The sequence below is a fragment of the Eulemur rufifrons genome, chromosome 16 (genome assembly GCF_041146395.1).
Source record: "Eulemur rufifrons isolate Redbay chromosome 16, OSU_ERuf_1, whole genome shotgun sequence".
Taxonomy (NCBI): Eukaryota; Metazoa; Chordata; class Mammalia; order Primates; family Lemuridae; genus Eulemur; species Eulemur rufifrons.
The window spans coordinates 73,055,796-73,069,121 of NC_090998.1; the positions used below are offsets into that span (position 1 = coordinate 73,055,796).

At 35.3% G+C, this 13,326-nt stretch overlaps 1 protein-coding gene and 1 pseudogene across 1 annotated transcript in view; both read right to left on the bottom strand.

The window, feature by feature from the left end:
- CEP83 (centrosomal protein 83) overlaps nt 1-13,326 on the bottom strand; it is a 102,141-nt gene that overhangs the window by 64,661 nt on the left and 24,154 nt on the right. The window contains exons 2-3 of the mRNA XM_069489983.1: nt 5,782-6,037; nt 5,152-5,302 (exon numbers count right to left, since the gene is read on the bottom strand). Of these exons, the coding sequence (XP_069346084.1) occupies nt 5,152-5,302; nt 5,782-5,936 (306 nt within the window). The 5' untranslated portion in view covers nt 5,937-6,037. The remainder of the gene's footprint in view (nt 1-5,151; nt 5,303-5,781; nt 6,038-13,326) is intronic.
- On the bottom strand, nt 3,614-5,113 carry LOC138396724 (E3 ubiquitin-protein ligase ARIH2 pseudogene; annotated as a pseudogene).

Consider the following 13,326-nt stretch of genomic DNA (forward strand, 5'->3'; position numbering starts at 1 on the left):
TAGTAGAGACGGGGTCTCGCTCTTGCTCAGGCTGGTCTCAAACTCCTGAGCTCAAACGATCCACCCACCTCGGCCTCCCAGAGTGCTAGGATTATAGGCGTGAGTCACCATGCCTGGCCTCATCCATTAATTTTTAAATACTCTGCTCCTCTTCACTAATCATGAGGTCCTAAAAAGGTATAATAAGAATCATATTTTATCAGTTGAGACTTGTGCTTGGGTGCTTACATTTTTTGTTTCTGATATTCACAACTGTTATCCATATTTTACAGGTTTTAAAAAATATGTATTAACTTAAAACAAAAGGTTTGAGAGAGATTAGTCAGGCCAGGGCTCTGTCTTGTCGAAGTGAATGATCTGAAAACTCTGCTGAGAATCTGCAGAAGGCACAGAGCAAAGCAAGCAGAAATTGGCTGACCTGTGCTCACTATCCTATACACGGTGTAACAGCTGCACAGTATCTGTGTAGCTCCTAATACTGTATGTTCAGTTACAATGCAGATGCCTCTGGAAATAACAATGATTTAAATGGTATAATGGTGTACATCTCACCATTGGCCTGGGCAAATGAAAGTTTAAGAGTCTTCTGATCTATGAGGTCTCTGACAAAGGGTCTCTAAGATTTTTTTCTTTATCTCCTATGAATCTTATTAAAAACAAGCATCCACACACAATAAAAATTTCTCTTCCTCTTCCCCACCCCATAAGTACACATAAACCAAAGACATAGAATAGAGGATTTTCCCCATCCTGTTTTAGGAGAAATTATTCTGTCTTGACTTCTAATGAAATATTGCCACCATATATCTCAAAAGAAAGTTACAAGAATGCTTTATCATATATTAGTTTGGGTAGTATTATCTATATAAAATCTATAAAAACAAATTTTTAACACTGCAATACTTGCATATTAATAATATAGGCTAGCCAGGTATGGTGGCTCAAACCTATAATCCAACACTTTGAGAGGCCAAGGGGGAAGGATTGTTTGAGGCCAGTAGTTTCAGACCAGCCTGGGCATACAAAGAGACCCTGTCTGTAAAAAAATTTTAAAAATTAGCCGAGTGTGGTATAGTCCTAGCTAATTGGGAGGCTGAGGCAGGAGGTTCACTTAAGCCCAGGAGTCTGAGGCTGCAGTGAACTATAATTAGGCCACTGCACTCCAGCCTGGGTGACAGAGCGAGACTCTGTCTCTCATTCATTCATTCATACATAAATTAGGCCAATCTTTTTCAAAAATTTTTTTTCAAAGATTTTTTTTAATTCAAGAGGATCAATGTTGCTGTGACAAAAATTCTTAATAAATTAATGACTGAAATTGAGTAATATATTTTGATCTGAGCTTTCTAGCAGCTAAAATAAAATAGGAAACATACTGGGTTATATAGTTTTCACTGCCTAGTACAAAAAAAGCATATAAATTCTTGGTAATTTTTTTAGTTTTATCAGAAATATATCAAATTATTTCCCACATTAAAAGGGGTTGCTAACGTGGTACATAACAGTAATAGCTAACATGTACTGGCCACTCACATCAAAGCAATGTACTAACATCTTCCATGCAGCCTCATTTCATCCTTACCATCATCCTATGAGTTAGTCATTATTATCATTCCCATTCACTATTGATGCAGAAATATTCTTTAAATGAATGTCTTTTATATCTTTTTCCTATTACTATAAAAGCCAAAGAGGTGACATTAAACCTTAGAAAAAGGCACTTTTGCAAGTAGACTAGGTAATACATGTATATTTTAAAAATAATCATCTCTCAAAAACCTTCATTGAAATATTTCTTGCTGATCTTACTTTGTTGAATTTACTTAACTTTTCTAAACTTACAATTTGTACAAATTGCAAGCACCCATTAAAGCAAATAGATAAATTGCTTTAATGTGTATGTGTGTACGTATGTATACATGATTTTTCTTTAGCTTAATTTTGCCAAATAAAATGTCACATAGAAACTAGATACGCTTATCTTGAAAAACAGAAACTTTACTAGATACATTATACTTGTTAGCAAACATTTGGGAAGTTAACACATGGAGGAACATCCAAAGTTACCAACAAGGAGGCTATAGGCAGGATGATTTCATTGCAATATGAGAGAGATATTTAACATGATTATAAAGAGAAGTGAATCGCTTTTCAGAGTTCACTAGGTTCTCTAGCACTGAAAGCACTGAAGCAAAGAATGAAGAGTCCTGTGTGAAAGACATTGTAAAAGGATTCTGCTTTCGATAGTGTATTATTAATAGTTTCCTAGGTTGCCATAAGAAAATGCAGAAACTGGGTGGCTTAAAACAACAGAAATTTATTGTTTAATACTTCGGGAGTCTAGAAGTCTGAGATCAAGGTGTTGGCAGGGCCATGCTCCCTTGGAAACCTACAGGGAAAAAATCTTTCCTTGCTTCTTCCTAGTTTCCGGTGGAGTGTTGGCTTACAGCTCCAGCACGTCAATCTCTGCCACCATCATCACATAGCATTCCCAACCATTTGTCTCTCTTCTCCTCTTCTTTTAAGGACACTAGTCATACTGGGTTAAAGACCATACAACGCTATATAACCTCATCACATATAACTAATTATATCTGTAATGATGTTATTCCAAATAAGGTCACATTCTGAAGTACTAGGGATTAGGACTTCAACATATCCTTTTGGGGGATACAGTCAACCCATAATAGGTATGAAGGAAAACTAGATGATTATCAACTCTAAGATGCTGAGGCTCTAGGTATGTATAAGACAGAAAATGCAACTTTATATTATGTAAGGGAACTTCAAAAAAGTTCATAAAAATGTTTATCATGGGCTGGGTGTGGTAGCTCACACCTGTAATCCTAGCACTCTGTGAGGCCAAGGCGGGAGGAACACTTGAGCTCCGGAGTTCCAGACCAGCCTGAGCAAGAGTGAGACCCATCTCTACTAAAATTTAAAAAAAATTTGCCAGGTGTGGTGGTGTGTTCCTGTAGTCTCAGGTACTCAGGAGGCTGAGGCAGGAGGATTGCTGAAGCCCAGGAGTTTGAGGTTGCTGTGAGCTAGGCTGATGCCACGACACTCTAGCCCGAGCAACAGAATGAGACTACGTCTCAAAAATAAATAAATAAAATAAAAATAAGTTTCTTATGAAAAAACTATGCATGAATTTCAAAAATTTTTGCACCAGCATAAACTCATACTAACTTGTTATAATATGCCTAACTGGATCTGGTTTGACACACTAAGACGGATGAGACATCAGTTTAAAAAGAGCCCCTATCAGAGCAACATGAATTCTGCTACAATTGAAGCAAAAACAAACATCAAATTTATGGTGAAGTTTGGAAGGAAGAATGGTAAAATCATTGATGCTTTATGAAAAGTTTATAGGGACAATGCCCCAAAGAAACAAGCAGTTTACAAATGGATAACTTGTTTTAAGAGGAGATGAGACAAGGTTAAAATGAAGCCCACAGTAGCAACTCTCATCCATATCAAGAAAGAAAAAAATTGGGCCACGCGTGGTGACTCACACCTTCACCAGAGAGTGCCCTTCTCCATCACAATGATCCTGGTCATTCCTCTCATCAAACAAGGGCAATTTCATGAGCATTTCAATGGGAAGTCATTAGGCATCTACCTTACAGCCCAGATTTGGCTCCTTCTGACTCTTTTGTTTCCTAATCTTGAAAAATCTGTCCTTTACAGATGCACCAATGCAGTTGGCTGTTTTAGAATCATCTACACATTTCATGAGCTGTTTCCAGACTGTATTATAGCAGAGTCTGTGGGGATACAATACATCTGATAACACTTGAAACAGAAGACCTCATTGCACCAATTACACTACACTTGATGAGCTCTAGGTTCCTGTACCTGAATAACCATGGAGCAGTCTGTACCAGGGCACAGATGGAGCTGGTAATGACTCTCCAAATAGTCCCTGAAGAGGTAGTTTCTGCTCTTGTCTCTCAATTCTTCACTGGGAAGCAACTGAAACACAAAGTCCTCTGAGGTACAGAGTAGACAGTCCTAAGCCACAGAAGAGACTCCCACGCAGTTCTTGAAAAGTACTAAGCAGTGCGGCTTCCAGCAACTATGGCAAAACTGGTACTGACAGGCCAGAAACAGTGGGTCTTCCTTCCACACAAACTCCATACACACTGCACGGTGGTGAGGGCGATAGGCTTTGGGGGCATGCTTTGATCAATTAGGCTAAATTCAAGTTTCAAGTCCAGTTGAGAGGAATTGGACTTATATTTGCCCAACATCTCTGACACTTCCCAGTGGAAATTAATGAATTAAGTTTAGCAAGTGAATGAGATACCTTTATGACAGGGGCTAAGCTGGTCATATGTTCCTGAAGAGCACCCTCCAAGTTCTTGTAGGTCATGCAGCTGAACTGGTACTCTCCACGGGATCAAAGGCATTGGCCCCCTGCTACTCCACATCTCTGGCTACTCCCACATAATAGTCTTCTGTGTCCCCAGGGCCCTTGTCCTCTTCTTCCTCACAATTTGGGTCACAGTTCTCTTTAATGCTGACAGACTCCTGGCTATTCATGTCCACAGATGCCTTAGTACCCAGCCCAGCTCAGCTGCAGATCAGGAAAGCTGCTGTTTTTTCCCCTCTCCTCCCAAACTTTCTCAAACACATAGTTTTTTTTGCCTTTTGTAAAAATCCTGAAGATTTTTCAGGCAGATATCCAAATATTCTATGTCATACGATTTCCATAGGGAGCCATGGCTGAGCCCAGACAGGCCAGGTCAGACCAGGCCAGAGGGGTTAGAGTGGAGCGCAACATGAGTCAGGCCTGCGCTGCTTCCTGCAGAGAAACCGTACCTGCCATTCTGCTAAATCTTTCTTTTAAAAAATATTCTTTAATTCTGAATTTTTAATCCATTCAAACTCACCTTTTCCCTAGTTATTCCAAATGGCAAAATATTGTTTAAATCAGAATAGGTAATAAATTTACATAAAATAACAGTTTCATGGCTACCCTACATGTAGCTATCATTCTAAAATATATGAAAGAAGATCATACCACCTGGAGATACAACCAAATAATCATTAAGGATATAGAGAGAATTCCCCAAATTTACCAAAACTACTTACTTACATTAAGCATCTGACTACTTTTATACTAACTCAAACATATTTTCTCACCTGTGCCTTTATTTCTTCTAAGACTTTGGTTTTCTCTAATAATTCCTCTTTTAGCTCTTCAAACAGCAGCTGAAATTTTTCCTGGTGAGTTTGCTTTTCATTTAATAGGCGTTTAAGTTCATTTTGTGACTTTATGTACTCATCTTGCAACCTGATTTTTTTAAAAGAAGAATTCAATTTTAAGTGTTTTCTTTGCTCTCTAATTGCATTACTTTATGTAAAGTCAACCAACACTACAGAAAAACAAGATCAATATCATATATTTCATTAAACACACAAATATCTTTTCTTTAAAGACTTTCATTTGATTATTAACACAGGAGTTTCTGAATGCAATTTTAGTTTGAGGGAAAAAACACATTTAGCCCCCTGGATGCATTTAATTTTACTTGCCTTACTACTTTCAAAATCAGACTTTTATAAATTCACAACCCACTTGATATTATACTTAATTTTCAACAAAATAATTTTAAAGGAAAAATTTTAGTGCATTAACAAAATTTTAAATGTATACATTGGAAAATAATAAAATTATACTGTATGTTCCAGTGCAAACATTCAGCCAAGACAGTTCCAATAAATGTTTTTAACCAAGCCCCCCACCTCTAAATTTAAGTATTGATAATTTACCGTGAGTGTTCAGCTTTCAGAGTCTGGTAATTAGCTTTATGATGTTCACATCGTAACCTTTCATCAATTAACATTTTTTGGAACTCAGAATCTGTCAGTCCATTGTCTTCACCAGGAGGAAAAGTGTCCATATTGGTAAGTGAGCTGACAACCATGTAAAAATAAGTTCTGATTCTTTTATTGCTCTAGTTTTCTTTCCAACAGTATTTCCCACTTCTTTCTTGCTGAGGCAGAATCTCAGGAAGCCAAATTATACCTGCACAGAAAATTAAACTTAATTAGTGATCAGTGAAGTTAAGCTGCCTTTGGTGTTAATATATTTTTATCATTTATTATTCTCCTTATTTTTATAACAAAGCCCAATTTTCAGATTTTCAATTGTTCATAAAATAAAATGCAAAAATAAAGTTGAATCATACCTCAAAAATTTTTCTTTTCTTCCACATAAAGATTCTGTGACCATTGCACCTTCAATTATTAACCTAACAACACTAGACATACAGACTTTTCCAGTTTAGGTTCGCCTAGATTCACAAACCACAGTCATGTTTCCTGAAACTACTGCAGTAAATTTCAAGGGTAGATCGTGGACAAAATCCATCCTCCCAATTCAAGGGAAAAGCCACTTGGAACTTAGTAAGTGGCTAGGGAGAATCACAGTCTACACAAAGATGACCTTTAGCATGTAACTATGTCTGTGATTAATGCTATGAAAGGTCTTTTGACACAAGGCAAACTGTGCTCAGCCTGCAGATTCAGATGTGAAATCAATCAACAAATAAATATTGATCAACTCCCATGTGTTATATGCTAAGAACAGAAAATTAAATCATCTCACCTATACCCCAAAGCACAGACCAAATATTATGAAAGTATAACTATTAATAAATGTTTATTGCATCTAGAAGTAAAAAATGATCTTAAAGTGTTCTTAGTGTAAGTAATTAAGAACAAAAATTTTAATTAAAATAGTTCTGTCCCCTTTAACCTCACTAATCTTTCTCTAGACCATTATATATATATATATTTTTTTTTTCCCCCGATAGAATTCTTCCTTAGTCATGTGTTACCAGAAATGACTTAATATAAGATTTTTGGCCTATGCAAACCAACCATTAAATTACTCAATCTAGCCTGAAATATATCATCTCTGAAAATTAGTGCGGTATCTGCACATTACGTAAGAAAACTACAATTGGGGTTGCTTTGGTTTACTGTGAAATTATATTTTAATAGAGAAGGAAAAATCCTTCAAGGACGCTTTATTCCTTACCCTTACGTTAAACATGCACTAGGATTCAACCCTGGTAAATAGAGAGTGCACTCCTTGTAGCAGCTACCAGAAAATAATCCTGTCAAGAATATACATTTACCAAGGAATTAATGAAGTGGATCATAAAACTGGCATGCAATTTTGATCCTACTGTGGGTAAAATGCTATCAAACAGCATCGCAAGCTATAGAGAAATTTTTCATGAAAGGAAGAGTCAACTGATGCAGCAAACATCACTGTGTCTTATTTTAAGAACTTGCCACAGCCACGCCAACCTTCAGCAACCATCACTCTGATCAGTCAGCAGCCATCAACATCAAGTTAAGACTCTCCACTGGCAAAAAGATTACAACTTGCTGAAGGCTAAGATAATTATTAGCATTTTTAGCAATCAAGTATTTTTAAATTAAAGTATCTGCAACTTTTAGACATAAGAACTACAGTATTGTGTAAACATAACTGTTTTAGGCATTGGGAAACCAAAAAATTCATGTGACTTGCTTTATCGCGATTCTCATTTTATTATGGTGGTAACCCAAGTAAAGTTAAAATTTTAAACATTAATTGCTAAACATAAGTTAGGTTCACTGTTGACTTTTAAAGCTTTATAAAAAGACAAAATATTTTTTGGTCTGTTAGAAAATATGTCCTGCTCCTCACTAAAAAACTGTTCCATGGGGGTGGGCATGGTGGCTCATGCCTGTAATCTTAGCACTGCAGGAGGCCAAGGCAGGAGGATTCCTTGAGCCTAGGAGTTCAAGAGCAGCCCACGCAATAGCAAGACCCCATCTCGGACGGGCATGGTGGCTCACGCCTGTAATTCTAGCACTCTGGGAGGCTAAGGTGGAAGGCCTGCTTGAGGTCAGGAGTTCAAGAGCAACCTGAGCAAGAGCGAGAATCTCTAACAAAAACAGAAAAAAATTAGCAGGGCATGGTGGCACAGGCCTCTAGTCCCAGCTACTTGGGAGGCTAAGGCAGGAGGATTGCTTGAGTCCAGGAGTTTGAGGTTGCAGGGATCTATGATGATACCACTACACTCTACCTAGGACAACAAAAAAACTCATCTTTACAAAAAATAAAAAAATTAGCTGGATGTGGTGGCACACGCTGCAGTCCCAGCTACTCAGGAGGATGAGGCAAGAGGATCTCTTGAGCGCAGAAGCTTTAGGTTGCAGTGAGCTCTGGTGACACCACTGTACTCTAGCCCAGGCAACAGAGTGGGACTCTGTTTCAAAAAAAAAAAAAAAAAATTGTTCTATGAAAAAACATGTTTCTAAAATTATAAAATGTGTATTTATAAAATATTGGTGTGTGAAAGGCAGTTCAAAATTGCTTTCTTCCTAAGTTTTCACTAAAAAGGTTATTAAGAGTTAAAATTTTTATTTATATAATTCTGTGTACCAAGTGTAGAAGAAAATATTAAGGTATGTTTCTGGTGAAAAAAAGTTATTTAAAAAGACAAAAATGTGTTTTTACTTAAAAAATAATTTTGTCTAAATTCAGAGTTTAAAGGTTTTTTCAAAATACGGATTTAGAAAAAAAATAAAAACAAGACAGAAAGGAACAAGTATAAAAAAAAAAAGTGATACCAAAATGTTATGAGGATGTAGTTTTGGTAAGAAAAGTTAAAAAGAGAACGAGAGTAATTTTTGTATAAAAAAGAATCTCATGTGGTCAAAACGATATGATAAAAATTTTACCCAAATGTAAAATGATTAGTGTTCCAATATGAAAGAGAGAAAAATGTATTAATTAAAACAAAACTAAAGGTTTAAGCAAGTTGTAGAAAGTCTGAGCAAACTGTAAAAAGTTTGTGAAAGATGAATCTTATGAAAGGAATTTTATGTGTGATCAAATTGGCTAAAATTAGAAGAAAAACATTTAAAGGTTTTTCTAAAAATTGAGCTTTGATATCCAAAGTACAGTAATACAAAACTAAAAGTTCATCCTCTCTGTTAAAACAAGGTTTTGTTAGAGTACTGAGTGCTCTTAATAAAAAATAAAAAGTTTTTCTTTACCTTTTGGTAACAGATTCTGTATTTTATCAAGATAAGTTCTTGTGCTTTGTGCTGTCCTTACTAGGTCCTTGATTACCTGGGAAAACTGAGCCTTGAAAGAGTTTCTTTCTACATCTATGTAATTTTACATATTTTTATAAGTCTTTTAATTATTACTCTGGTCAAATGCATGACTGTTATTTCACAGTGACCTGTGGGCCCATTTTAATTGTTTTAAACCTTTTGATATTTTTGACAAAATTCCCCAAAAATCAAATTCTAAATTGAGTCATTTTGACCTCTTCTACCTTGTAAAAGAGAGATTTAAACTAATTATGCTTACTAGATATATTAAATTGTATGGGAAGCAATGTCAAAATAAGTGATTTTAACATTCTTTAAGTTATATTTATGGATGTGCTATTAACGTGTTCCAAAAATTAAATGAGATTCCTATAGATCTGATATTTCTTGGTATAATACTATCAGTCATAATTTTGGTTATTCTGTTAAAATGTTACATGCAACAAAAATAACCAAATTTCATTGTCAATTGCTGGTTATAATGAACTCTCATCAGGTTTTTAACCATGACCATTCTAAGATTTTGTCATTCACAGTTATTGTTTTGATTCTACTCTAAAAGCAGCTACAGTCCAAAATTGCTTTTTCTTCATGAGAAGGATTTTTAAAAAGACAAAAAATAAATAAAAACAAAAAAAACCTCTGACAGGTACTGTTGAATACAGGTTCCTGATGACTTCAAGATCAGACCAGTGGACTAGGTCAGAATTTCTAAAACTCTAATAAAAAAAAATACTGATGAATTTGTAAAACTGCTAACCAAGATCAAATAGAACAAAAATTAATGACCTAAAAGTAAATGAACTAATGAAAAAAAATTATGAACTTTATGTTTATTTAAAATTTTGTTGGTTCTTTATTTTAATATTTTGTTTTCCAGATTTGTTTTTTAAACTTTTTCTCTTCAGCTATCCACAACTTACAGAAATTTGGTAAAGTATACTTTTGTGAACAAAAATTGAAATATTTACTTTTTCTCCACACTTAATCCCTCCAAAATTCAAAAACTATTTGTGACTATTCTTATTTTTTTTGACAATATGGCTGTTTGCATAAGTTCAATAAGAATCTGTTCTCTTTGTAACAGGATACAATTAAAAATCTTTGTCGTATAACCAAGATTTTGACTGGGATGCCATATTTAAATTGTCTATAGGTACTACACGCAAAGCCTAAAGTCTGTCTTGGTTTGGCTTCCTAGCCTCAAGAGGTTTTAAATCTGAGATTCCCATGTGGTCAATCACAATTCTTATTGCACTTATATAAATAATTAGGCTAGGTCTAATGAAGGTAAATTTACTTTACAAAAAATTAGTTTCCTATTAGTTATCATTGGTAAAATTAGGAGTAACTATTAAAAAATGTGTTTCTAAAGAAAAAATTATAGTACACATTAGCTTGCAGTCTTGTTCACTGTTTTTGAGTTTTTGTTACCTACTGTGAACTAGACTGGATCCAAATTCTTCTAGGTTCCTCCCATCCAATTAACCTATTCATGGGTTACTAGATAATAAAATTGTTCTAAATTACCTATTGTTTAAACAAAAAGATGTCTGTTCCATCACTAATATCACATGCTGTGATATTTATGCTGTGATCACAGCATAAATTCCTCTAACAATGTAAAAACACAATTACATAAGATAGGAGAACAAGCTACCTGGCTCCAACAAGTTTCATCCAGTACATCTGAACTTTTCAATCTGTTCAGTTGGTTACCCTCAAGACTAGGTTGGTGGTTTATAACTATTATTCAGACTAGATTTATATTGTTGCTAACTACTCTTTATATATTATAATCTTTAAGCTCTGTTGTTATTGCCTATCTAATCTTGTAAAACTAACTCTCCCAACAGGATAATGTTAGCCTACTGCTCTGAGAAAATTACTAATGCCTATGGGACTAATAAAATAAAATTTGATGTTGAACTCCAAATAGACCTGCTCTAAGGGGGCTTCCCCTACACTGGCCTCTTTGTTGTTCATATGTGGTCTGGCTCCCAGACACAGACTCCTATACTTCCCCTCAAATGTGAGACCAGACTAACCAGCACAGGTTTATCCCAGCTCCAAGGAACAATTAAACCTAATTTCAACAATGGTTGATCAGCAATACTTTGGAAGAAAGATCTCGATAAAAAGAGGGAAATGTCAAAGTTAATTACATAAAATGGAGTCATTCATACCTAACTAAACTGGGGTAAAGAGGCCATGGGGAAGGGCATTCAGGTCCCTGTTTCAGGAATTGTTTTTGGAAACTCAACAAAAAAAACACCAAACACCTAACTGTCTTTAAGATTACATCTTACCTAGTAACTGCTACTACTTGCCAATCAGAATTCACCAGCTCCTATAAGACACTGTATCAATGAACATTCAAAACAATTTATGTAACCTTCCTTTTTTTCCCCAATCTTTCTGTTTTTCAGATACATAGAGGCTACCCTGGTTTGTGTACCCCAATTGTAATTCTAATTCTTTCACATTATTACCAAATAAAGCTTTCACTTGGAGATTTGTCTCTATATATTTTTATGTAAGGCTGACACTACCACCAACAAATGCTGGTGAGGATGTGAGGCAAAAAGAACTCTCATTCACTGCTGTTGGGAATGCAAAATGGTACAGCTGCTTTGAAAGACAGTTTGCACTTTTACAGCAACTTTATTCCTAATTGCCAAAATTTGGAAGCAACCAAGATGTCTTTCTGTAGGTGAATGGATAAGCAAACTGTGGTACATTCAATGGACTATTACTCAGTGCTAAAAAGGAATGAGCTATTGAGCCATGAAGAGACACAAAGAAACCTTAAAGCTACATTACTAAATGAAGGATGCCAGTCTGAAAAGACTACATATACTGTATGACTCCAACTATATAAATTCTGGAAAAAGCAAAACTATGGAGACAATAGAAAGATCAGTGGTTGCCAGGAGTTAAGGGGAAGGGAGGATGAATTGCTGGAGCACCAAAGATTACTAGGGCAGTGAAAGTACTCTATATGACACTATAATGATGAATACATGCCAATACACACTTGTCAAAACCCATAGCACATATAACACCAAGAACGAATCCTAATGTAAACTATGGACTTTGGTTGATAATGATGTGTCAATGTAGTTGCACAATTGTAATTAATGTACCACTCTGTTGTGGTATGTTGTTAGTGGAGGAGGCTGTGCGTGTGTGGAGACAGGAGGTATTTGGGCCTCTGTACTTTGCAGTCAATTTTGCTGTGAACCTAAAATGGCTCTTAAAAAAATAGTCTATTAAAAGGAAGGGAGAGAGGGAGGGAAGGAGGAAGGAAGGGAAAAAAATATGACAGAGACCAAACATAGTCTAAAAGCCTAAAATACTTACTATCTGACTCTATAATGGTAGTCTATTAAACCCTTCTCTAGAATAACCATTAAAAAATTCTAAAAGGTTGGAAAAATTAAAATAACTCAAACACTCTAAAGCAGGGTTTCTTGACCTCAGCACTACTGACATTTTAGGGTATATACAGCAATTCTCTGTTGTTAAGGGACTATCTTGTCCATTGTAGAATGTTTAGCAACATTCCTAGTCTCCGCTCATTAGACGGCAGTAGCACCACTCCCGCAAGTGTGAAAGCCAAATATTCCACATAGGACCATATGTACCCTATCACCCTTATACCTCTGTTGAGAACCACTGGTCTAAAAGAAGGGAGGAAAGAAGGTAAGAATAAACCTAAAGCAAGCAGGAAAACAGAAACAGTAATACAGATTTTAACAAAACATACCAGTAATTGTTTTAATGCATACAAAATATATGCTTCAAATAAAAGAAAAAAATAAAAGACAAAACCCAATTACATGCTCTTTTATAAAACACACTTAAAACATAAGAGCAAAGAAAGGTTGAAAGAAAAAGGAGAAAAAATATTGCCAACATTAATCATAACATAGATGATAAAGTAACATCAGATAAGGTAGATTTTAAGACAAAAAAACACTAAAAAAAAAAGGGAGAGAGACATTCATAATGATGATGGTTAACATATCAGAACAATGTGACAATTTTAATTTATATACACTTACTATGGCCACTAAATAAGGCAGAAGTTCTCAAAATTGTAAGGAAAAATAGACAAATTCACCATAATAGGGAGAAAATTTAACCACTATTCTTGGTAACTAATAGAATAAGCAAATAAAAAGTAAC